This window comes from Perissodus microlepis, chromosome 14, assembly GCF_051167445.1.
Source record: "Perissodus microlepis isolate ML-2025 ecotype Zambia chromosome 14, ASM5116744v1, whole genome shotgun sequence".
In the NCBI taxonomy this organism is placed as follows: domain Eukaryota; kingdom Metazoa; phylum Chordata; class Actinopteri; order Cichliformes; family Cichlidae; genus Perissodus; species Perissodus microlepis.
Window position 1 is genome coordinate 16,957,189 of NC_140474.1, and position 27,713 is coordinate 16,984,901.

Below are 27,713 nucleotides of genomic sequence, written 5' to 3' on the forward strand. Positions count from 1 at the left end.
GGCTTTGATCATTTGCAAGATAAGCGCTTTACAAGGAACGCCAAAACTCTAATCATCTGAAGGAATTTGTCTTTGGTGCCTTTGTGTTGGGGGTAAACACGCATTTCTTGACGTGTGGACATTGCTGTTGCACAAACAATTGTACTCGGTCCCCAGTTGAGTCCAAGATAAGGGCAAGAGCACAGTGCAGATGCATTATGGCTGCAATAAATAATTCTTATCATTTACTCAATTTTCTCCTGGAACTTCTCCTGACTTGGCCAAAGTTTACATAAATTTGGTGGCAATGATCAAGAGGAAGGCTGCTAAATTCCTAAGTGGAAAAACGCAAGACACTAAGTGTTGTTACAGTATTCCGAAGCTGTCTACAGATTTAACTGATGCATTCAAGTCAATATTACTCTGACTGGAAGGATATAAGAAACAGTAACGATAAAAGTATATGTACAGTACTGGGCAAACGTGTTGAGTTGTTATCCAGGTGTTCAAGATGGAAAACAGGTGCAGAATTATTGAAATAACACACAAATTCAGAATATAAGGCAAAAAGATTTTTCACAGTTCAAGGGAGTGTGTAAGTCGATATTTAGTATGATCACATTTATTCTTCAACACAGCCTGAACTTTCTTAGGCAGCTGTCTTGTGATTTCTTTAAGTAGTCTTCAGGAGTATTTCTTCTGTTACATTTTCTTCTGTCCAGGTATGCTTTTACTGCATTGCCAGTGTGTTTGGGAAAATTTCTATGAATCTGGCAAATTAATCTGTTGCCAATCTGATGCTTTCTAGATGGTATTGCATGGTGGATCAAAATCAGAAGTCCAACCTCAAATGATGACAGACCCTCTGCTGTGTTTTACAGACTAGCTGTTGTAACTCTTTCCTGAACTTCTCCCTACTTATTGACAATGATCTGAGCCAAAAAATTCCAATTTATATTCATTACTCTATAAAACCTGTTGGGACTCATTTTCCTTCCAGTTTTTGTGTAATCTGGCATACTTTAGACTTTTCACCCTGTTTTCTTTTCTGAAGAATGGCTTTTTTGACATCCACACTTCCACTGAAACAATTTCTGATAAGGCTTTGGCAAAACATTCCTCCATTTGGTGAAACAGTTCTCTGAAAATGGTAAGGTACAAAGACTGGACTGAAAATAAGTGAAAAAGACTTTCCAAAAGACCAAAGAACTGTTGTTCAAGGCCATTTTTAAAAATTGCAAGAAGGTCTGATTCCTTGGAAGCAAAATATAAAATAAAATGAGAGGTGGCAGAAGACCTTTGCAGAGCATTGTGTATATTAATGTTAAGCTACACCTGGATTGTTTATGCCCATAGCTTCTAGTCGGTATTGCTGCTTGTGAAAATGGATAACGGTAACGTTAATTCTTTGACCTTAACACAGAATGTTTGATCCTTCAGTCCAGATTAATTTTGCAAAGTATTTTGAAAGACTCGAAGGGCTCGTCCCGAGGAGATGCAAAGACAGGCTCAGGAAGAAAAAGCTATAGCTAATGAGAGGAGAAGAGCAGTACACCAGGCAATATGCCGCTGCTAGGGAGCAACCAGATTAGATTAACTCCATATTATAAATATGTATGCCCATCTAAATGTTATATTTTCAAATTAGTTAGTTTACAAGGGTGTTGATAAAATGTGTATCATATACATTTTTATGCTTTATGCTTTGACTTTTTTTTGTTAATTTAAACTTTTATGCCAGTCAAGAAGCCAGAGTTGAACTACCCACCCTACAGCTCACAGCTGCTACCACAAATAGAATATTATTTTATACAAGGCTGTTGCAGCCAACATATCTATGCTCTCAAAGCAAAAGATAAGTAATAAGTGTGCATTTTGTAGGCAATGTTGCTCTTTATGCCTTACTGCAGTAAGGCAACAAGTCACCTGTAATATTAGGGTGTCGCCTGGACTACACTTGCAGGGTAATAGTTATGTCTTATTACACCTAATAGTGTGCAGACTGGCTTAATTCTTACTGGAGTACTAACGCAGATTAGAATGACAGGACTCAGGATGACTCCTGTTCGCTGAACCCCACCCTTTTTATCGACTGTCTCTCCCCACAGTCTGAAAGGAAGCATCTGCCTGCCCCTCTGTCTCCCCGCTCCTCACCACACAAGCTCTCTCCCTGTTTCCACAGCCCACACTGCTATCACTGCAGCTGTTAGCTATCCAGCTCACACCGATGTTGGAGCCTCTAATCTCTCTAGCATAAAGGCCATGCAAAGAGAATTTATGTTAGCCTGCCACGGGAATGAAAGGAGAAGCGGAGAATCGTTTGAGCAGGTTGACAGATAAGGCTCTTGTGCTTTCTGTGTGGTGCTTTTTAAGCCATGTTAAGCTGCTTAATTAGACATAATCTACAGACCCCAGACTGAGGCGGAACTAATGAAGTTAAAAGACTCAAATCCCATCCTGCCATCACACTCTCCACTGCTCCACACCATCACCCGTGCTTCTCCGTCTCATCGCTGCGCCGTCCTATCTGCTGCCTACCATCGTCCTTCCTCCTCCTCCTCGCAGCACACTCTGCTCTCTCTTCCTCCCTACCATCCCACTGTTTCCTTTTAACACTTCAATCCCACCCAAACATTCTGCCTACGGGACAACCTTAAACCTTGAACACAAATAACTTGCCCATCATCAGCATAGTTTCTTTGGAGCACCGAATTGTTCCCATCTAGCATCAGCAGGATATCCTCAGAAGAAATAAAAAGGTCACACGGTGAACCTCAGAAAGAAATATTATAAATGGATATTAACCCCCCATAAATTCATTTATATACTTATATTTCAATATCGCAAACCATCCATTGGAGTTGTTTGAGCGGATACTTTTTCTATACATCCAATTGGCAAATCTCATGTACGGCACACTGTTTAAGCTGCTTTAGCCGCTTTAGCAGCTTTACCCTGTCATATGTGTTTTCACTGATGCCTGCTCTTTTTTTGAGCTCGGTCTTGTGGCTCTTCTTTCCATCTACACCTAGACTACTGTTAGGATAGATAATCACAAAAATTTCCAACTAATTTGTTGACTCCAGCTGTGACTTCCTGTTCCTGGCACTTTAAAAAGCCTATACACCAAAGCATTGTTTTTTCTTTTTAAGGCCGCCATCCTGCATTTTTACAAGATGCTAAAACATCAGAAGTGTGACGAAGCACTGAGTGTCTTTTCCGTGGTGAGCAATGCATGTCTTTCCTATCCAAATGGATGGCAGAACATTTACAGGTCAACACCTCCACGGGGCTAAAAGAAAGTTAAACTCTGGGTAGAACGCACAACTTGTTACAATCACTTTTTACCTGGCCTCACAGTACAGGAGGGGTGGGACAAAGTGTACACAACCAACTATTAGGCCCTACTTCTAAGCACTTAACAGCATTCGAGGAGAAGTTACTGCTGCTGGTCTGTCTGTACCAAATGACATCCCCAAACTGCCGCAATTGTGTTATGAAAAATAATGCTTGGAGGAACACGTTGTTCATTTTGTTCCGTTGGTCTAACAGTTAAGCAGCATTCAGGTAGAAACGGGTACTTGCAACATATTTCTTCTTTAGACATTTTTGTATCGTAGCAATTAAGGCATCACAGCTTCCAGAGTGCTCTCAAACGCTCCCAGCAGGGTGTTTTCAGAAGAGTGTCAGGCGTTTTCATCTGGCTTATTTGTGGTTTATCAAGCTTGTGCTTGTCCTGTCTACATCTTGGAAGGGAAGTTTTGCAAATGCATACATGTGTTTTTTGACATGTGCTACATACTCTGCATATTTGCTGATTTCTCTCCATGTAGCAGCTATCAGCTGTGTAGTAGCCTTTGGGTGTACTTTTGGAGGATAGGTTTCCTAGTAGCAGTAAGTCAAGATGAGAGAGGGATAATGTGACAGTTTACAGCAGCTACAAGGCTGGTGAGATTCTACTGTGAATGGTAATAAAACACAAATGGTGAATATAGTATCCTCTGCTTTGGGAAATACTGAATATTAAAGACAGTTCAGGGCCTAAGAACTCTATATTCCTATCCATGCAAACCAGCTTCTTATCTAAATTGACAGATGTGTGATAAAGTTCATAAAGGACAAGGTGCATAAACCAGAAAATGTAATGAGGCAGTAATTGTTGCTTTGTCTAAAAATAGAAAAGTGAGCGAGCTTGGCAGGTGTGGCTTCTTTTAATTTTCGACCCGTGCAGCACTTTCAAACAGCCTGCCCTTGTTTTTCTGTCCCCCTCCAGTAAAAAGAGGATGTTTTCATGTTAATGACAACACTTCTCTTCCGTAATCCCACCATGGCAAGAGAGTCTGCTCTTCATTAAATGTGAACATTTATCTGTAGCTATGTGAGTGATCCCTCATCCACATAGCTTTAAATAGGCTTCGTTAATACATCAGCTTTTGATGCAGCCTCTAGTCGCTGCTTTGGCAAGTTTACATATTTCTCCTATCTTCATATCTTGCAATACCAGCTTCTTTATTTTTACTGAAGCTGAACAGCAGTTGTTCCCTCCACCACCACACACCCTCCCACAGAGGAGTGGCTGCCGTGCTAGCTTGTAAACGCTCATCCTCTGTCCAGGAGGAGATTGCAGCTGACCATTGTTGGGTTTCATCATCGTCATGAATGCTCTGCTTCACTGTCGATGACCTGTCAGAGAATTTTCTTCACCCCATTATCTTTCTGCCTCTCCTCCATATCCTCCTTTAGCCCTCCTTCCCACCTCATCTTACCTCATCTTAACCTATAATGCTCATGGTCATTTGCACTGTCAAACTCATTCTCTTCACTCTCTCTTACGGGTGCTGGAGTATATTTGCATTCATTTAGATGAAGCAAAGGCAAACACTGCCAAATCCTCTAGGATGGAAATTACTTTCAGCTCTTATAAGCTATAAAAATGTTACATTTTTATAAATGTACATATAAAAATGTAACAGACGACATTAACGTTATTGTCCCTGTGCATCCTCCTTCATCATCTCCTGATGAGGTAAACTTGATGAGGATGAGGAAATCTTCTACCTCCCCCTGAATTGGTCTCTTTGCCGGCCAGTATCATGGTACTGTTGAGTGGATCTCAGGGCTGCTGCATTCTGTTTTGCTTGATTAGCCTGTGTGTGAGGCTGTAGGCAGCTTTGTTTTGTTGCTGAATGGACTGTTCCACTGAGAGCGCAGCAGACGACAAGGAGCAGAGGAAGGAGGGGATGGAGAGGAGAAGGGTGGAGTGGAAAAGGAAAAGCAGGAAAATGCTGAAAAAAGATAAAGGCTATGAGGGAAGGATGTAAAAAGAGAGGTGGGGAGTAGATAAATGAGTCAGGAGAGAAGGCTGGAGCAAAGGGGAAAAGCAGAAATGAGGAAAGGAGTGTGATGCAGAGGAGAAAAGAATAAAGAAATGACCACTTCTCCTGTGAGAGGGAAGATAACTGAGTGTTTAGAAATGCTGAGGTGGACAGAAGCCATATCTTCCACCAACACAGCACCTGCTAGTCTGCCTGCCTCCTCCCATTCACTGACCGACTTTCTATTGTGGGTACTTGTGCGCTTATGAGTGTCTTTCTGCCCGTGGAAGTGTGTGTATCTTTGAATACACGTTATTATTCATACAGTTGCCGTGCCATTTTTGTTTCCACCCATAAGCAGACTGAGATTTTGTGCTCAAATATGGCAAATCCCCAAATCCCTGCACTGCACCACTTTAATACATGCGTCCCTTTAATAGCTTTTCATGTAAAATATGGAAAGGGGTCTCTTTCCATAGGTTTCACCTTTAATGACTGCACAAATTCAGAATCTGTACGAACCCGTGGGACCTGCAGCTGTGCATCCTTTATAAGGTGGGGTTGAACGCTCTGATCGTTGCACTCGTCAGTATTATTATAGGCGTGGTCTGTGAAATGGCACCACAACAGAGGCGCGACCAGGCTGTATCAGCTGAATGATTTAAATAATTTAAAAAAATGAAAAATATAAGATCCAGATTCCCCGGCGAATAATGTGGTTGCAGTACTTGTACAAAATAGCGCTTCTGCAGCGTGCTTCCCGTGATAAACTTTAGAAAGAGAGATCTATTTGAAAGTTTAACAAAGACATTCTGTTTGGCAGCCGGCTATAATTTGCCCAGAAATGTAATAAATTGTATGAAATGACTTCCTATTGCAGGTGAATTTTTATCATTAAGTAGTACCTACAATTGCCAATAGTTGTTTTTGTAACCGCTTGAATGAATAGTTGGGGGCGGGGTTAAACGCTTAATTATCCAAGGTTCACAATTTTAGCCCCACCATATTTTCCTTAGTGATCCTTGCTCATTCCTACCAGCTATTTTACGGATACAAATACACCTGTGAATATGAAGGTGGAGCAGCTTCAGCAGTGCTTTCAAATCCACACCTGTTCCCTTACTGCACCTCATCCCACTTTTCCACCTGCCGCCCGTTTGACGACAACACTGTGTTCATCCTGGTGCAGACAGATGGTGGATGATAAGAGAGCCCAGAAATTTTGGGTTATTTTTTCATTTCAGTATGAAAAAGGATGATTTTTTTTGCTTTCATGTCTTTCTTCCTGTTTTTGTTTTTTGTATGGGTATAATTCATTGTGCCTGTGCCAGCATGCATGTTTGGTTTTGTGGAAGCTGACTGCGCTGTAGATGAAATAAAGCTCACTGTGAGTGCCGACAGGATTGGCTTGTTAGCGCTGATGGGGTGGATGAATGCTTAGTAGCGTAGGCTAGGATAGGATGGCAAAATATACTGTGTTTTCTTCGGCTGTACTTGACTGATTCCTGCAAATCTCTGCAAAAATTCAAGGATGTATACGATAAAATGAAAATACGACAACGATAAGCCCCCTTGAGCTCCCTCTTTGCCATCTCCAAGTCTCGCTTTCTCTTTCATTTCCTTCCTGTTCCTATATTCTCTTATTCCTCTGTCTATTAAGTGATTTTTCTATTATTGCCTCATCTTGTTGTTCCTTGTCCCAGAACCCATTTTGCTCCCCTTTCTTGTTATCTCTATATGTTTCCACTTCTCCCTTTTGTAAATGGTCTGTTTAATAGACAATTGGAAGAACATGCATGCTTGCATGCATTCACACACAGGCGAAAGGCTGAAATAAAGAAGCCCCTTATCTTTGCTAGCAGAGACACTTTCATGTGCTCGCATGCAGATGAATAATATATGTGGATACACACACACACACACACACACACACACACACACACACACACACACACACACACACACACACACACACACACACACGTAACCCTATTCGATTGGGTGTGATGCTGACATGGGCCGTTGTACGCTGTGCCTGTGTGTGTACTTGGATGACTGCTGGCACTGTGAAGGGATGTGGAGTCTCTAGGGGCCTGGTGATGAATGGGAGTGTTGTCACTAGTCAGGTCCAGCTGCCTTTGTGCTGTCTTTATGCTGCGTGTTCTCCTATTATACCGCAAGCGCTGCATGTTTGGTGCACAGAGAGACAGTGTGGGCGAGCGTTGTTGTTGTTAATGTGGATTGAATGAAACAATCCGAGACGGGCGTTAAGATGTTTACGTGCTGTACGTGTGAGAATATGCGTTAACACTTTCGATTAATGTCTTAAAGCTGTGCGTAGAACATCTAGACATTCACCCATGTGTACATCTGACTACACACACACACCAGAAAAAACGGCTTCTCTCTCTTCATTTGCCTGGATAATTACGTGAGCGTTTGTGTAGTTGGTTTGGAATCAGTATGAAAGGGTGTCTCCTCTGCCGGCATGTAGATTTCCTTTTTTTGTCCTCAGTGTGTGAGAAGTGAGCTCTGCGAAAATGCTGTCAAAGCAGAAGCTGGATAATTTGCCTACAGACACATTCATGATACAGTGACGTGTGTGTCCATAAATTTGCCTTCCAGAAGACTAGCTGTATGGTTCACATGGTTTGTGTGTATAAAGACAACTCATATCTCAGTGCAGTGGTCAGAGTATGATCATTGTGCACACTTACGTGGAGGGTTATAGATAATAAACCCCAGCTTCTCTGCTGCGTATAGATGAATCAAGTTGTGGTTTGTGTTCAGTGGGTGGCACACAGGTTGTTGTGGGATGCAAAAAAAGTTTACATGCTTTATGATAAGGCAGTCAGAGCTGTTATACTGATAAACCTCACCAATAATTTCCATGGATGCTGATTCATGTGCAGACAGTCAATGTAGGAACCTGTGCTCCGGTTGTGTGGTCTGATTTCTGGGTGAGTCAACGAATCTAGCATGACTGTGCATAAATTGCTGCGTTCCCCATCTGGCAGGCATCGCTCTGGGTGCAGTGGTGGTATGTTGTTTCACTGTAGACTGGCTGTTCATGAGGTTCAACAAGATTACTTATCACTGGAGATTCATGCCCTTTCAAGGTTGGCTTACAGCATTTTCCAGTTATTATTTGTTCTGCTTTCCATCCTGCTGTGATGGAAATGTTACTAGTGTAATCTTGGAAAGTGAGGATGTTTGCAAATGAGGACGCAGAGCTTCTGAGCTCTGATAAAGAGTCACACCTTCCTCCTTGTGATGCAGATCTTTCTGCTTAGGTAAAATCACATTTAATATTTTTGCGGGCCTAAAACTAGCTTTGATACATGTGTAGTAGGATAATCTGACACCTATATGTATGCGCCAGCCCTACTATATTAGAGTACAGGATACTTGTCATATTATTCCATTAAACAGCTACTGTTTTTATCATCCAGACAATTTTGTTCATTATATTTCAAGTGATAATACTCTAACAAAACAGGCGTCAGGCTAAACTAACTCACCTTGCTGTTTATTATGAAAAGCATTTAGTGGTACAGGTGATAATAACAAAATTACAACAAGCCTCTCTGTTATTGTTAGATGCGCGCACACACACACACTCTCTCTCACCTCCCTGTGCTTCTTCGGGGATCTAAATGGGAATCTGACTGGAGGTAAACATGTCATTGTGTAAAGCAGCCAGCAAACAGACAGACAGACCAGTTAATGGGGAGATGAAGGGATAGGGTTTAATAAGCAGTGTAGTGGATTTATTTAAACGGGGCAATATTTACCAGTCTGGACAATGTCTGATTGACTTTAAATTGACCTCGCGGTATCTCACCACATCGCTTGTGTTTAAATTCTACTTATTTAGTTCTTTTCATTCATTATCATTTTCCCCTGATTGTGTCAAGCCCTTGATTTAGCTCCCATCGTAGGTTGTTTCTACTGAAGGAAGAGCCACACTTGGAAAAACTAAACATCGAAGTGGACTGTGGGACTGGGGCCAGGAGCAGTTTGTTGCCATTGGTGTGCGACAAGGATTTTAAAGATTATTGTACAATAGGAGCTTATAATAGTAATTTAGTCTATAAATTGAAGGAGGAAGATTCTGGCTGTAAAACGCTTCAGGTTGTGGCTCAGCTCTTCATTTTTGCATTCTTTCACTTTCACTGACTTGCTTATGCCTAAATTGTGCTTCAGCGGGAAATCTACGTCATAACTTAACCGGAAACTCCCCGTAACCCTGCGCTGCAACCTGACGTCAGGTCAACAAAACCCACAACAACTGAACGGCAGGGAAGGTTACAACGTAGGGGTAAGCGTGGTTTCTAGTTACGGTGTAAATTTCCCATAGAAGTCTAAATCGGGCTTTCTCTCCCTTTGTACCTTTTCTTCTACCATGGCAGCAACTCTCTAGAGTGCAATAGAAACAAGTCTTTAGCGGGCTTAATTCGTTTATTCCTTTCTTTCCGGCCTTTTTTCACCCTCCTTCACACTAGATTTTATCACTATTAGATGTTTAGCCATACCCCACTGCTATTGTAGCTTGACTTTATGAATGAGCTCACTGAAGGTCATTTGATCACTTTGCGTGACGAAGCTCTGCACACGCAGCTCACACATATTTCTCTTATCTCTTGGTATGAAGAGGGGGGAAGAAAAAGTTTTTGAGTGGCTCACGCCTTCTCACCTACTTCCTCCCTCCCCTCCCCGGCTCTCTTTGTGCAAATCCCCATGGAGACAAAAAGGGAAGGAATAAAGAAAGTACGCTGGAGAGATTGCTAGAGAAACAGAGAGATAAAGAGGAAGAAAAAAGAGAACTTTAAGTCCCCTGATGTGTGTTGAGTGGCCGGTGGCAAAATAATCCCTCCTTACCTTCACACAACAGTCACACTAATGACCTTGCCTGCGCTCATCAGTAGACAGACCAGCATCTTCAGGGAGAGACAGATGGAGTGTGTGAGACGGTGAGTGTGTGTAAGTGGCCCCCTTCTTTGTTTGAGAGGGGGGGGGGGGGGAGTACTCACACATCAAGGATTAGAAAGGCTTAAAGATGTTACGCCTTGGCGGATGTGCGCATTTGTGCATCTTTTGTGAGGTGAGCGTTATCTCAAATGACGTCAGCACTAATAGAGAGTGGTGTTGCATTTGAAACACAGTCAGGTACAGAGGCTGCAGGAATACTGGCCCGCTGCTGTTATGAATGGGCAGTTTAAGAGACGGGAGCATGTTCCTTTGGTTCATTTCTGTGTGTCATAATGGTCTTGTGTCGGGCCAGTGTGACCTTCTGTAAACAATAGCAACTCATTACGATAACAATCTTAAAGTTCTCTGCATTTCTTCCGGGCTGTCTGGAACCTCTTGTGGCTTTCGTCGGTGTATGGAGTATGCTCATTTTTACATGTAACCAATGTGATCTATACAATCTGTTTGTATAGTTGTTCTTGTAATCCTAAAAAAAACATACGAAGATTTATCGTCTGTGGTTCTTTTGACTTTGACTGCCAACTGGACAAAACTAAACATCTGGTGACATCATTCCATGCTTTAAGAACATTGTTAAAAGATATTTTTTTATCGCTATTTCCGGACATAAGTTCCCTCATAGCAAGCAATTCAATTCAGACAATAATAATTTTCAGGTGATCCCTTCTCATAACTTCTACTGCATCATAGCTTGCTGTGGTGAGTCATAAACCATATGAGTTTTTCTTTTTTTTTGTAATTATTTTGTTAAAGTGTTACCAGAATGTTCAAGTTTAACCTGTATGTTTTTAATAAGAGAAGTGATGTGAAGAAAACACAGCTTGAAGAACTGCATTTTTTCTTTCTTTCTTTCTTTTTTTTTTTTTTTTTTTTTAACCCTATGGCAGGAATCCAGAGAGAATTTGGACCCTTATCAGCCACTGTGATTGGCCAGTGGGTTCATATGAGAACCCTGGGACATGAGGTAGTGTGAAGCAACAGTGCCAATCAGAGGGAAGAGATGGAATGGGTGGAGAGAGGAGGGGAAAAGTGAAAAGGGAGTCTTGGCATCATTGCTTAGAACGGGAATTTAATGGTGTGTGTGTGCCTGTGTGTAGGTGTGTGTTAGTTTTCATAAGAATGGAAGAGATGGGAGGGGTGAACACTTGGATTGGGTCCAGGAGAACTGTTGTAAAATCCAACCTGGTTCTTTTCCTGTTTCGCCAGAGAGGATGGTCTAATTCTCACCGCTGCCTTTTCCTGACTTTTTCTTCCTCCAGGCCTGGAGAGAGAACAGCAGACAATGCACAGAAACTAGTTTGAAGAAGATTGAATTCTGAAGTAGAAGTGTAACTTCGACAAATGAAGAGGAGGATGAGGTCAACAGGGGTCACGATTGATTATTTCTGGCTGCAGCCATGTTTACGGACTGCCATTGTGTTTGGCGAGCTTTAACAATTGTGCAGCATCGCAGAGTTAAACTTCACCCTTTACTCCTGGTCTCACAGCCTTGAGGCCTCCAAGGTTGTTTTAAAAGATCCAGACTTTGACCTCTAGGTTTGCTGTAAACACGGGGAAGTAAATCTAGAACCAATCAGATCATCTCTTGCCAAGGAAGTAACAAATATTGACTTAGCTGACTACAAAATATGCTCATGTGACTTTTAGCTATTTTTATCTTGGTCCTATAAAACTGTGTATGGTGCAGTTTTACTGTTTAAAATCAATCTGTCTATAGTATATGTGATTTTTGCACCCCACTAACCACTTAACAAATCCTGTGCATAGGTGAGACTTGCTGGAGTGCTACACTAGTTTGTCTTATGCATTGTTCTCATTCAAAACTGATATTATTATTATTAAGTTTAACAAAAAAAGGAACAAGCTAACATGTAGGCGAAGTAGATGCGCAGTGAAAGGAAATATTAATTGTGTGCTCAAGGACATTCCCTATTACAGCATCACCACCTATTGCATACATCCATTGGCAGTGTGATTACTGTTGCTTTTGATTTTATACTCACACTGTTCCACTTTCAATAGAATTGCCATAGACCTATTGAGAATATTAGAAAGGAAGGCAGTGAATTAATCACAATTTTCTTTTTGTGGTTGTATGTGTAAAATACTAAATGATCCTACTCCTACAAAAATGTTAAACTGTAATTTTAAAACGTTGACTCTTAGCCTGAAAAACTGCATCCATTTGACTGTAATGTAGACACGACCAATTAGGTAGTGGAGGCTTCTTAGCGAGCCTCGTCAGGCAAAGCTTGGCCTTGGGCCTTAATACTGCTGCAGCTGCAGACAGCTCAGTGCAGAGTAGCAAAGTCTTGAGCTGTAATGGCGCACCAGTGTCTGTCTGTAGACTGCTTTAAAATGGATGACCAAGCACAACCCCCGTAACCTCTGGACTTGCTGCCCCAGAGCCTGCCAGCTTCCTCCATTCAGACTAGGGAAGGAACTCAGGGGTGGTACTCCCACATATGGGCACATAAGCACAGCTAGAAGAGTTCCAAAAGGTGATAGATTAACATATTCATGTGCTGCTAGAGCTTACAGGCTACATATGGCTAAACACTGTGTTCTATATATTGTAGTTTGTTGTATTCACTGCTTTTATATTAAACTCAACAACTTCTAGTTCTTGCCATAAAGGAGAAAAAGCACAGATAAAGTTTAATTTGACAGAATTACCAGTGAACTAGTGTTATCAGGTGATATTGGTCTATTGGTGCGATATGCACTGAACACATTCCAAAACCGAGTGCAGAAGGAGGGTAGGGTGTTTTCGATATTGGTGTGCTCACCTAGTTTGTCCATTATAGCAGCTCAAGGTCACTTTTATGTACAGCGTTGCCTGAAGTTTGTGTAACAGTCAAGCTGTTTGTGAGATGCACTGTTGCAAAGTTAATAAACAAGAACCATGACATTTTCCTTTTTTGATATAACATGTTATATATACTGTGTATATAATATCAAACCTGCATTAGTGTCAACCCCCAAAATCAGTATGAGCCGGGCTCCGATCTCTTTGGCTTTCTATTATCCGTGCATGATTTGCACTTTGGTGAGCCAGGCAGGAGGGCAGAAAAAGAGAGTGAATCTGGTGGAAAAAATGAAAGTGATAAAGACAGAGAGGGAGTGAAAGAACACTGAAAAGAGGGGAAAAAAACCTCTGTAACCATCTGCCTTTGTGCCAACAGTTGGTTACTGTAGCAACCAGTAAAAAGTCATTATCTTTAATTGACATGGAGGCAGGTTCAGGTATTTTCAATTGTATCTTTTTTTTTCTTTCTGCAGTGACCCCACCTATCCCCTAGTTTTTCTGTGTGTGTGTGTGCGTTTTATAGAGAGACCATCAAGCCGTTTTCTTCTGTTCCTCAGGCTTGATGCTTCTGGGTGTTTAGGTGGTTTAAAGCTGCATACACACTGGAAGCGATTCACTCATCGCACATCGCTTTGAAGCTGAACAACATTCCAGGCTCTGGTTGCCTAGGTGACCCACTAATGTATATATTACTAGCTCATATGCCAATCATCGGTATTCTTCCCTCTCATTGGTCATTGCTTCAGTTGCTTGCCTGGAAATTTAGAAAAGTTTATCTTTTGCCTACTTCCTGTCACCAGCAGTTATTTCTCCTGTAGTTGCTTGAAGTCGTGGAAAGTCTCTGAGTTGATGATTGAGCAGATGTCAAAAGTGACCGGAGAGCAATTTAAAGATAAAAAATGTCATGAAGATTAAAAGTGAATGGCAGTAGAGACAGGAGACTGTGGTTGGTAAGGCTGAGGACACAAGAGCATTGAAGGTGGTTGTCTGTGATTTTTATGTTGAGGCTTGTTAGGGCAGCGGTAAGAGGTACAGATGAGCAATGAAGTCGTCCTGTCTGTAGACCATTAGCCAACCGCAAGTTCTAAGCACTTACCAGAAGCTCCTTGTGTTAACTCCCTGCCGCAGCACAAAGTCCCTCTTTCTCTTCTGTTTGTTTAGTTGGAAACTCTTCTTGTTCCTCCCTAATATTTCTTAATACTTCATTTGTGATTTTGCGCACACCTACGCCTCACAATACATTCACTTCAAAAAAACTTTGATTCTTTTCTTTGGCTCATTTCTTTTTCTTTTATAATGTGGTTCACCCAAGTTCTTGGAAGGTTGTATTTACCAATGGAAAATAATTTATCTTTTTCTTTGAAACACTCGAAATGAAAAACACAATTTAACTCTGGCGTCAATATAAGCTTTCACAAACCATTTGTACTTTTCAAATCAATTTTTCCATTTTGTACAATGAGCCGTTTCTCACCATCCCTAGCTTAGCCGATCAGTACAAGAGTACAAAAAAAAAAAAGCATCCAATTCAACAAAAAAATAATTACACAAACAAAGCCTGCGTTGGGGTGTTCTGTCTCCAACTATTGTTTGAATCTGGGTTGTGCCTTTAATTCTAGGGAGCCTGTCAAAAGCAGTTGGCGGTGCTTTGTCCAGGCGTACCTTTTTATTACTACTGTCTGCTTTATTAGCCTTCCACAGAGCAGGAGAGGACAGAAAGAATTGACTGGAGATGCGAATGAAGGTGGCAACTATTGACTAGTTTGTCTTCTCTTGCTTCTGGCAGGGTGCAATGATGCTACAAGGATGCCGCTGTCCAGGCTAGCCCATTAGCACCTAGACTCCACACATGACAACATGACAAGAACAGACCACCACGTGCAATGTGGCATTCGCAGGCTTGCTGCGCCGCTTTCACAGCCACCACTTTGCTTCAGCAGCCTTCTGTAGAAATAGCTTTAAATCATCTTCCACTTCCCCCTCAGTCCCCCTTTTTTTCGTTTCTCTCATTTTCCTTTTTTTAATTGGTCTCAAGATTCAGCAGTGCATGAACATTTCTGTGGCAAAGAGGAGTGTGGGGGGGAAAAAGATTATTTAAACGTTCAGTGTGTAAGCAGAGTGTTGTGAGCATGTGAGTTAGAGGGCTTGTGTATATTGTTAGATGTGAACGTGCCGTATCTATGTTGGAGCATATGTTGTAGGTGTAAGTGGCTTTTTTTGTGTGCGTGAAGACCATCTGTCACCTAGTAACGGTTTGGGTGATCTCTGGCTGATGTAAGAGCTCCCTGTAGGGATCATAGAGCATAATTATATACAAAGCCTGCAGGTCACAAGTGCAGATGGAAAGAGTTTAGCAGCATTGCACTTATACTCTCTGTGATTTGAAGAGAAATTATTGTATTTCTTTAATGTCAAAGTGAAAAATGATCACATGTAAAATCCTTGGCAGCTGCAATTTTCTGAATGGCGTGTCTTTAATGTATCAGCAGGTTATTAACGTCTCTCTCTTTGATGATATCCTGCATAGAGGCTAACTGTAAAATGTATATATTGTTTTCTTTTCAGGGTTGTGTTTAGAAAGTCAATTAAAGAACCTTTCAAGCTCCTATCACATCTCAAGGAAATCTAAATGAAAGATAGATATACTTTGTATAATTTGGCTTTAGGTTTCTGACGTCAAATCAGCCACCAGACTTGTTTGGTCTCCTCTCGCTTTCCTTTAACAGTCCAAAGCAGGAAGCAGGGAATGCAGAGGATGCACACATGTGCACTGCTTATATGCTGCACAATTGAAACTTTCCTTCGTATTAGGACAAAACAATGGAAGCTGTACCAGTAACGCCAAAAAAACAAAAAAATGTTGCAATCAAGCCTTTGCCCCTGAGTTTATTCTGGCTGTCAAAATCTTCGCAGCGGCTGATAAAGTAATAAAAATTAAGCTCTGGTGGCAGCGGCATCGCTCCGTGAGTGCACACAGCTTTCCTGTCTTGTGCACCATCTGGAAAACACACCCAGCACATCTATTAAGCACTTACTCCAGCTAAGGACGAGCGCTCCGCTGAAAATGGGTTAATAATGACAATTAAATTGAAGGTAATGTCAGCAGTTGATCTGCCACTCACAAATCATATTATTTTATGTGAATAGTTTTCTGTGCCTAGGAGTGGAATTGCAGTTTTGAATAAGTGTGAATCACTGAGCCGAGCTATTGAAAATCTACAAAATTGCATTATTTTGTTTTATCAAGACATTCTCTTACTACATGAAGACTTTCCACCCAGAGGCCAGAGCGCAGAGTCGGCTATGTTCTAATATTTAGGATGTAAAGGATAGAAAGTTCTGCTTGGCTCTGCCGTTCTTTCAGACGCATCAGATGCATATGACTTCTTTACTAGTTTATGCACTTTTTTTTTTTTTTTAAATTGAGGAACTCTATTTGGTGTGGTGTTATTTTATTACATTCATAGTTTATCATAATGCAGTGGCACATGGACGTGTTTATTAGCAAAGACAAATGCAGGCACATGATATCCACCTGTCAGTGCTGAGAGATGGAGGTCATCCCTAGTGCTAAAATGAGGCGTACACACACACACCATCAAACCAATTACACTAGTAATTAGAACTGGAAGCTCATTCAGGTGGAAGATTGCCAGCTGAGTTTAAAAACCCACCTGCTAACCGCTCTCTGCAAAATGCTGTCAGATTTAGGCATAAAACCGCCACGTACGTCCATGTTTTTGTTTACTTTCTGAAAGCCTGCCCCCGTGTCTGCGTTTAATGCTCTCCGTCCTGCCTTGTGCATTGGATATATTTGCGTATGTTCTATATTCGTGTTTGTCGGTTTTTGTTTGTGCTGTTGCATCACGTTTGGCTAGGAGGACAGGCTGTATTGGATGTCTGAATGTGTGTATACAGTTGTGCTGATGCTGACAAGCCTTCTAGCAGGGGAGCAGGGATCAGATGTATGCTAATATCACCAGCAGACAGTCTGCTAGTCTGACAGAGGCCCGGCTGCAAGGTTAGGCACTGCTGCAGGAGAAAGAAAACTGAGAGACAGAGAGGGAGACATGATAAGAAATGAAGAGAGGGGGATAGAAAGAAAAGGACGAAGGTAAAATTACATAAGGGTCAAGGGCATTAAAAGAAATAAGTACGCCAGTTCATGTCAGGCTGAGGGAATTAAGAAGCAGGGAGAGCGAAGGTCCACAGATAAACTTTTGTGCCAAAGGAAAACACAGGCCATCTGTCCTTCTGACCTTGTATGCAAAGCACCAGTTGTTGCTGTTGTTGTTTTTGTTGTTGTTGTTGTACAGCCTGTTGAACAGGGAATTTCTCGGACAAATGTAAAAGAGTGTGTCTTAAAAAGGCAGTGCTTTCAGTTGGCGCCATCACACATCTGGACTGAAGCCAATTGATCATTTTAATTTCATATTTTCATTTATCCTGTAGATTAATCTGTTAATCAGGCAAATAGTCTCGCTGTTAACCCTGAAGTGAGCGTTACTTTTTTTCTGCTTCAATAACAGTCCGATACACAAAGATATTTTAAATGCAATGATTTGTCCATAAACTCTTCCTTTTGTCATGCCACTTGAACCTTGCTCTTTCCTGGTTTTTTAGCTCCTCCAAATCTTTAGTCATAGTCTTGAAATTCAGATTGGACTGTGAATGCAGTCTTCTTTGCTCTGGCTATTTTATTCTCAGTAGTTTTTGTTTATTGCCTCCTCCTGTTTGTCCAGGAGCATTGTCTCCTCGGGGGTCCATCAGAGGGAATAGCTGCATTGGAGTGACTTACTAATAATGCTCTTCTGAAAATATAGCTGCACTTAATGTTAAGGTGTATTGTAATTAAAATGATGGTGTTTTACAATGTATGGAGGTATTAATCATTTTTAAAGGTATTATATTCCCATTAGTGTTTCAGTGCACATGTTGTGGAATGCAAATATGTACTGAGGCAGAGAGGCTGTGGGGGGTATGATATTTGCCTTTTTTTTTTGTTGTTTTTTGTTTATGCGGTTATATCACTGTTCCATCAGATCATGCTAATGCACAAAGTGTACCACATGTGATCCTGCAAATGGAAAGATGTGACTAGCTGAAGCTATTCCACAGAGTGACCGTAATCCAAGTCGGCGCTAACCAGCGCTTCTGAATCGGGACCTGGCTATGTGATGGTTTGGTTGCTGCGTTAATATTTCTGTTTGTCATATCAAAATATGTTTTTAATGAGTTTATAGGAATTACTTTTTTTAACTTACTATGAAATATGAGAGCTATAGGTCGATTGATTCAGCCTGTGCAAAAGTATTTTTGTAGGAATCATTTATTGCAGTTGGGTGTGCTTGTGCGGTTTGTTTGCCTGGCCACATGTGAAATATGTTAGCAGTGGTATGATTGCAGTGTTTGTCTTCTGTTGATGCATGCACACAATGGATGGAAAGAGTGAGGGTATTTGTATTTCCTGTTTGGTGTGTGATTGATGGATATGCTGCATATGTGGAAAAGGCAAATGCCTTCTGTTTAAGTGGTTACGCTGAATGCACTGCGCCACAGAGCACTTCGTGTAAAGGGCAGTGAATGTGAAGTGCGGAGGCATTTACATATAGATGCATATACATTATATATTTGAGTCACTGTAAGACCCACGTCTGTGCGCATCGCTGGTTAAGTGATGTTTAAAATTAGTTGTTTCTAACTCAGCATTCATATCAATTAATTCCTTTCCACTGCGAGCCGACCCACCCTGAACAGGAAGCAGCATCAGTGGAAGGACTGTCGACACCCACACACAGCCCCAATGCGTTGGCCACAACCCTAGTATCTTACTAATGGACAGCAAGTCTCCAGAGGAGGGGCAAAATGGGAGCGGGCGATGGAGAAGGGATTCTTGACAGATGGGAATCGGAAATCTATATGATGATGGTAATGTTCTGGGTGAGACTAGAGAAGTACAACTAGCTGCAGACCTAATTCATCCAAGTGGGGGTAACGGGGGGCATGCTGTGGAGGAAGACAAAGGAAGGGTCATTCACTCTTGAGTCCTCGAGAATACAGGAGAGAGATTTTTTTTCCCTGCTGCCTCTCTGTCGTCATCATAATCCTCATCACCACACTGCACACTTCATGACTATTTCATGACCTTTGTTTCTGTCAACTCCCAGCCTTTCCTGAGCGTGTATTACTCTACAACCAGAAGGTTTTCTGGGAAACTCGGCTTCCTAGTTTGTCCTTGCTTAGCACTGTTCACACTGTACTGTGTGAGATTGTCTGAGGCATATCTGATGCTTTTGGCAGCAACTTAAGAAAAGTGATAAAGTACTCCTTCTTTTATCAGAAATATTATTTCTACTATCTTTTCTTTCACTCTATAATCTATAAAATACTTGACCTTTACTAACAGTGTTGCACTTCAACTGAACATTTATTTCCATCACAACTATTTTTCTGACTCTGACTTTAAAATTCTTTCTCCGTAGATATAGCTTTCAGTCATGGTCATCCCATTCAATCCATATGGACTCTCTCTTGTCCAACATTTCCAGTCTGTAAGGATTTCTGTGTGTATCAAAACAGCCCTGGCTGTCATCCTCCCTTGCTAACTGTTGTAACTCTGTAATGAAAGGAATGCAGCCAACTCTTGAAAGCTGCATGGCCTCACGTGCCATGCAGCTACAAAGGGACTCTCCCTTGCTGCCCTTTGTAGCACGTGTTATTCTGAACTTCATGCCCTGACGCCCCAGCATTACCTTAAGGCTGAACTCCAGTACCTTACAGACACATCATATCTGCCTCTACTTTGTCCTTGAGGGAGAGCGGGTGTCCTAAAAAGGGCTGGTTCAGTCAAGGCAAGATTGCTGTATCTTTCCTGCTTTTAAACAGTTTAAAAGGAGGGAATGAAATAATCAGGCAAATGGAGATGTGGTATTTGGGTAGACCATGCTTATAATGCTATTTGCGATTACACAGAGGGGTGAGTGATGGGATGGGTCAGACTTTGACCCTTGTATCCTCTGCGCCTCACCACGCCCTCCCTCAGGGAATTCCAATCTGCAACTCACATGACCCAGGTTGCTGACCTCTCTCCCCTTCCTCTTGTACCCATTCTCGTTAGTGCACATGGAGAGGATGGGGGTACAAACTTCACACCCTCCTTTGCCTCCCTACAGTGCCTTGCCCTCCTTTCCATCTCCTGTCATTCTGCCTACTGTCACGTTTCAGGGTCCAAGGCAGATACAACGCAGGCCTTAAACCAGCCCAGGGCCTCGAGATGGTGGTATGCGGCTGGACATGCGCAGCAGACACCAGGCCTCGGGGTGAACTAGGAAACTGTATGCCTGACTATTCTGCACCTGGACTGCTGCACTGAGACTAGCTAAGCACAAGCAGTGGTGTCTTTATGGGAAAGAGGAAATGTATTCCCCTAATGACTAGATCTATTGTGTGAAATGCTGCACTTAGGCTGCCAGCAGACGTGCTGTAGAAACAAGCTGAATTGTGCAGTTGCAGTTTAATATAAATTCTGTTTCTGTCAGTGACTTTGGTGCAGCCGTCACTCAGCGAGACATTTCATTTTTCTCTATTATTCGCTGTGTTGGAAACTATTGCATCCTCACAACAGACCAGCAAAAATAACATCAACACTTTTTTTGTTGCTACTTTTTTCTTTTTAAGCCTATCTCCTTGTCATACACGCACACACGCGCGCATGCACACACATTAACTTGCACTCTGCTCTAGTGAATATGTGGGCTGACTGTCACAAAATCTATATGAACTTGGAGGTCCATGTACACCTTGCACACACGGGAACATAATTAGAAAAAGATAGGTAGGGTCAGCAGAGCAGATGCTAGCAGGGCATCTGTAAGAGTGCTGAGCCTGGCCAGCCGCCAAGTCCATATAGAATTTCGGAGTGCTTGACTGCACTTAATCCAGACCCTCACTGCTGGTCGCAAACATGACCTATTTCACACATGAAGTGATCATCACCAGGATCTTGATTACATAGAATACATTCTGGGTCATCTTTATGTGCACGCATGTGCAAGCTCAGATGAAACATTCATGCTAATGTGGTTCTGCACTAGGGTTTCCTTACTTATCTGTAAAGGTAATACCCCCTCTCAGCTCATGCAGTAGACAGCTACTTCAAGCATGTCACAACAGTTTATGCTACAGAGATAAGTTTTACAAGCTAGCAATGCAAAACTAGAGCCCGCAGACCTACCAGAAATCCCTTTTGGTTTACTCTGGGGGAATAAAAAGAAATGCAGTATATGCAATTTATAATAAGTGACATTGCTGTACAGACTAGCAGTAGCTGTAAAATTAAAGGTTACCACGTATGAGGGATCCACTAATAATATGGCAGCTACAAATATGTATTGTAGTATGTATTGTATTTATTGATGGTCTTGAGTACCATGCAGCTTTTTAATTTCATGTCTGTGAAGGATGTCTGTATACAGCACAGCAAAGGATCATGTAGACACTGTATGTTAAGAAATTATTATTATTATTATGCTGAATAGATGTTCAATTAAGTCAGTGGACCATGTCCAGGGGCAGCAGGTCTCTTTTCTTTCTGGTGAATGCAGTTGAAGGATCTGCTGAGGTCATCTGTGTAATGCGAACATAATTAGGTCAGTGAACAGGTTTGTTATTAACCCAGAGATACCTCGATAAATACCACAGTGCAGTCCTTCCCATCCAGTTAAAGTGGTGTGTGTACATTCATATACTATCAAGCAAGTAGACACACACATGCCCAGCGAGAGAAGGAGATGAATTAATCACAATTCCTAGGTCATATTCGTATTTGATCCTATCGACCATCAAGTCAGGCTCTACACAGTGTACAATGCATGTTGTTATTATAGGGATTTGGTCCACCTCTGTGAGCTTTGATGCATTTTTCATGCATGTTTCCTCTATAAATATCAAAACACGAGGTATTCTATTTGATATGGATTCCTTTTCCTGCTGGTGCTGGGTTATACACCTGGTTAAGCACTCTTGTCTCTGTAATTTTAATCCACAGCCTGAGTGGAATTTACTTTTAGCAAAACACTAGGCTTCAGCTGGGAACTTTGATTAGTGGCACTCCCTTTCAAATGAAACTCAGAAATGCAGTATATAAAAGATGTAGTAGTCATTACATAGCAGGTTGGGTGTAGCTTTTTTTTTTTTAAAGTCTACACTATTTTCTAACACACACAAGTTTCTTACCATTTTTCTTATCATTGTTCGTATCTCTGGTGAATCAGAGTTGGACAGTGAGGTTCATTTTTAGGAATCCGCAGATCTGTGTTGCCTGACAAACTCGATTCAAAAATGATGAAGGCTTTGGCTGCTTTTGTGTTCTCTGTCAAAAGAGCTGTTCGTGATTAATAGTGGTTTTAATGTCTGTTTTTACTACATAAATGACTCAGTTATGACATGGAGGGGGTGGTCTCCATCATTTTGAAATGCAGTGCATGCTATCTGTCTGAGAGCTTAACAAGATTTTCGTTCCATACAAATTGTGTTGTAACACCCTTTCATGCCTCATCCTTTCCCTTTTCTTAACTTATTTTTAGACCTAATCTACCAGTCGAATAAATAATACTGAGATGAGCAACTAAGCATCTCTATATGGTCTTATGTGTTTTTGCCTTTTTCTTACTTGCAATGCAGCCATTTCTTGCTTCTGATTTAGGTAAATATGCATGACATTAATGATGGTACAGGAGCCAACTCTTATCTGTTTGGTTATAAACATAGGAAAACATGTTTTTGATGGAAACAAGTCAGCCAACAGGCAATGCAGCCTTTTAAAATGCAGATGGCTTTCCCTAGTTGGCCAATTAGTAACTTTAGCTCTGGAACACTTATCTTCTTTCATCTTCCTGTGTGTGTCTTTCATTTAGGGTGCCGAGAGCTTGGTGTGCCTTTTTCTACAAGAGTGTCGTGCTACTTGTGTGCATATGTTTGCGTGCACAGTCGTTTGTCTGTTTGCTGCAGTAGTGAAAGAGCTACATTACTTTCCTCCAATGTTGCTGCGAGTGAGGCAAACCAACCAGACTGTTAGAAGCCAGATAATAAGCCAAAACACACATTGCGTTGCAATGAACATGAGAATGAAATGTGGAAGGCACCACTGTTAGCACTGCAGTCCTGGCAGCATTAAAATTAAATGAGTTAAACTGGGAAAAAATTGCCTTTAACTGAGTTACAGCTGGGTTAAGTAATGTGCAGCATTCCAACAGCTTTACCACTGACCTCAATCTTTTCAGGAAATATTCAGTGGAGAAATAGGATCAGAGATTAACAATTGTTAACAGAACACAGGCACATAGTAGGAATTTAGATGCGAGGCACAGTAGCTAAAGGTTGTCATTAGAATAGTGGAATTTTTTTTTGTATATCTCTAGATTAAATCTCACTTTTGTCTCTCTCTTTCTATCATGCAGGACCAAGCCTCAGACCAGTGAGCTTCTCTTGCATGGAAACCCTGCTTCCTTGGCAGCCTGCTCCTCTCTCTAGAGCTCACGGCCAGCATGGCAGGATGAGCCTCTGCCAGCAACGATGATGGCCAAAAAGCAAGATCCGCGGCCACCCACCTACAACCTGGTTGTGCTTGGGCTGTCCGGCACAGAGAAGGAGAAAGGGCAATGCGGTGTGGGCAAGTCCTGCCTGTGTAACCGCTTTGTCCGGCCAAGTGCAGATGACTTCTACCTAGATCACACCTCTGTTCTTAGTACCAGTGACTTTGGAGGGCGTGTAGTGAACAATGACCACTTCCTATACTGGGGAGAGGCTGTAAGGACAATGGAGGAGGGGTCAGAATGCCGTATAAATGTGGTGGAGCAGACTGAGTTCATTGATGATCAGACGTTTCAGCCACACCGAAGCACGGCACTGCAGCCTTACATCAAGAGGGCAGCTTCCACCAAGCTGGCTTCAGCTGAAAAGCTGATGTACTTTTGCACAGATCAGCTGGGGCTGGAGCAAGACTTTGAGCAGAAACAGATGCCGGAAGGCAAGCTTATGGTGGATGGCTTCTTACTCTCTGTAGATGTTAGCAGGGGTATGAACCGTAGCTTTGAGGATCAGATGAAGTTTGTTACCAACCTATATAACCAGCTAGCAAAAACAAAAAAGCCTGTGGTTCTGGTCCTTACCAAATGTGATGAAGGTGTTGAGCGGTATATTAAAGACTCACACACTTTTGCCCTAACTAAGAAGAATCTACAGGTGGTAGAAACCTCAGCACGTTCCAATGTCAATGTTGACCTAGCCTTTTTTACACTGATTCAATTAATAGACAAGAGTAGGGGAAAGCCCAAGATTATCCCCTACTTTGAGGCACTGAAACAGCAGAGTCAACAGATTGCCTCAGCCAAAGACCGCTATGAGTGGCTGGTCAACCGAATTGTAAAGAACTACAATGAGACATGGCCTGTTGTCAGTCGGCGCATGCAGACTGCCCCCGAGTACAAGGACTATGTTTTTCTTGAGGGCACTGCTAAAGCTAAGAAGCTCTTCCAGCAGCATGTGCATAGACTTAAACAAGAACACATAGAGAAACTTAGGAAGCTCTATCTAAGTACTCTGCCACAGGCATTGTCTACACTCTTACCACAGTTGGATGAGATAGACCACTTGAGCTGGTCTGGAGTTCAGAAAGTCCTGGAGACTAAAAGAGATTTCTGTCAGTGGTTTGTTGTGCTAGATGATACACCTTGGGAGACCACAACACACATTGATAACATGGAAGATGATCGCATCCCACAAGACCTACTGGAGACACCAGCAGCGGAAGCCATTTATGAGTTCCATCTGGAGCAGCTAAGGAATGAGCGGAAACGGGCTGAAATGAGATGGGAGTTCAAGGAGAAGTTAAGTGTCTCTCCTTTTATCACACCAGGGAAGCCATGGGAGGAGGCCAGAAGCTTCATCATGAATGAAGAGTTCTACCAGTGGCTGGATGAAGCTGAATATCTGGATATCTACAATAAACACCAGAAAGAAATCATCGACCGGGCCAAAGAAGACTTTCAAGAATTGCTCCTTGAATATTCTGAGCTCTTTTATGAGTTGGAGTTGGATGCAAAACCGAGTACAGAGAAAATGGGAGCCATTCGAGAAGTGCTGGGGGAGGAGCAAAGATTTAAGGCCCTTCAGAAGCTGCAGGCAGAAAGGGATGCTCTTGTACTGAAACATATCCACTTTATCTATCACCCCACAAAGGAATCCTGTCCCAACAATCCGCACTGTGTGGATACTAAGATAGAGCAGATACTGGCCTCCAGATTCCCAACTCGGTACCCTTCATCAGACTGTGCGAGACTGGAAGGGGGGAGAGCTGAACGGATAAATCTTGTCATTCTAGGAAAAGATGGCCTAGCCAGAGAGATGGCCAATGAGATAAGAGCCTTGTGCACCAGTGACGACCGGTACGTGCTAGATGGAAAACTGTATGAGCTGACTCTCCGTCCCATAGAGGGCAATGTACGTCTCCCAGTTAATTCCTTCTACACACCAACCTTTACACCGCATGGTTGCCTATGTTTGTACAATTCAAAGGAATCTCTCTCCTATGTTGTTGAGAGTATAGAGAAGCTTAGAGAGTCGACTATTAGCAGAAGGGAAAGGGAAAACAGCTTATCTCAACTGCCACTGTCCCTCCTTCTGGTCACCAAGAGGGGGGTGGGGTCTATAGGGGATATTGGAGGGGAGACAGCTCAAACTCTCATACAACAAGGGCAGCAGGTAGCTGCAAAGCTACAGAGTGCTTACCTAGACCCTGCCTCTCCAGGCATGGGTTATGGCCGCAATGTCAGCGAGAAGCAGATCACTCAGATGTTGAAAGGACTCTTAGAAATACGTAGAAACATAGGGAGCAGCTCCCCTCCACTACCTCCTCCATCCTCCAGAGACTCTCAGTCCCAGTCAATGCTCGAGGCAGACCTGAGGATAGTCATGTGCCTGATGTGCGGAGACACCTACGACCTAGACCAACTCCTTGCTCCCTTCCTTTTGCCCCAGCATTGTCGTCCTTCCTCGAGCCTCGGTGGTGGCACCTCTGTTCTGCTGGATCTTAGTATAGGAGGTCAGAAGCAGAATATCGAGCTGTCATTGCTCTCCTTCCATTCCTCATTAGCCCTTCGCAAGGCTGGGCTCGTCCATGGCTACATTGCTGTTTACTCTACTCGCCGCAAGGCCTCTTTGGAGACATTATGTGCTTTTCTGTGTGAGGTACAAGACATCATCCCAATCCAGTTATTAGCAGTAGGGGAGAGCCAGATGGAGCTGTCAGATTCAGACTCTGCTAAGGAACAAGTTATTCAGGGGGAAGAATTGGCTCATGAAATAGAGGCAAGATTTAACACGGTAATATGTGGACATGGTGGCGTAGTAGGTGGTCTTCATAAGATAGATCTCTTCCAGCCTTTCTTAAAAGAGGCGATGGAGAAGCGCACCATTGTTGAGGCCACACACATGTATGACAATGTAGCAGAGGCATGCACCAATGAGAGCGTCAGCCCTCGTGGTGGCTCTCCCAGCCCGGTTACACTTTTGGACTCAGAAGATGATATTGATCCATCACCTCCTTACCCTACCCTGAGGGAGGATACTCTCAGCTCCCAACTGGGAAGCTTCAAGCTGTCAGAAATGGATTCAGATGATCCCTTCTCTTTCATTTCCGAGCTTAGCACTTTTGAGAGCAAGGTGAACAACAAAGTTCCTCCACAAGTGAAGCCCAAGCCAGTCCTTAAGGTTAATCTTGGCCCTTACATGGACCAACAGGGAGGCACCAACCGCCGCTCTTTGCCCCAAGCTGTCACCTGGGCCCGAGGTAGTGATGGTGGCTATGACCCCTCAGACTATGCTGAGCCAATGGATGCTGTGAGCAAACCTAGACACACAGAAGAGGAAAATATTTACTCTGTCCCACATGACAGCACACAGGGCAAGATTATCACCATCCGCAATGCCAACAAGGGTCATTCAAATGGGAGTGCTGGGGGGAATGGGTCAGACAGTGAAGCTGATAGCAGTTCACTGGAGCGCAGAAGAAAATTGTCTGCGATTGGCATAAAGCCTAAGCTTTACAGAGAGAGATCCAAACGGCTTGGGAAGTTCAGCAATTTTAGGACGAGCTTTTCTATCGGCAGTGATGATGAGATGGGGAGTTCATTCAAGGCAAGCCAGGATGACGAAGGACTTAAGAAAGACAACTCCACTGAGGATAGTGAGGATCCTAAAAAAAGAAATATTCTCAAAAGCCTGCGCAGAACTAAGGTTAGTGTTCATGCAACTATCTGCTTAAGTTTAATATGAGTGCCATTTTGGTTTAAAAAATTCTATAAATTAACTCATAAATTCAGAGCACTTTCTTTTTCTTAGTTTAGCAGTTTCCAACACAACAGTTACCAAGCTTTATTGCCAAATGTTCAGTATTTATTATTGAACCAATCGCCTACTCAAGTGCATTTTAAACTGTAAAATTTTCTTAATAACCTCCTCGCGTCCTTTAATTGTTTTGGCAGATTAAAGTGTCTAATGCTAAAGTAAGGTAAAATTATTTTTTAAGCAAAAGAAGAAAACATTTGTAATGGTTATTTTTA

The 27,713-nt window shown here is 42.3% G+C and overlaps 1 protein-coding gene across 1 annotated transcript in view; it reads left to right on the forward strand.

Annotated features, from left to right (window-relative positions):
- Positions 1 to 27,713, forward strand: part of arhgap35a (Rho GTPase activating protein 35a) — a 64,186-nt gene that overhangs the window by 15,392 nt on the left and 21,081 nt on the right. The window contains exon 2 of the mRNA XM_084950944.1: positions 23,553 to 27,387. Within this exon, the coding sequence (XP_084807070.1) occupies positions 23,668 to 27,387 (3,720 nt within the window). The 5' untranslated portion in view covers positions 23,553 to 23,667. The remainder of the gene's footprint in view (positions 1 to 23,552; positions 27,388 to 27,713) is intronic.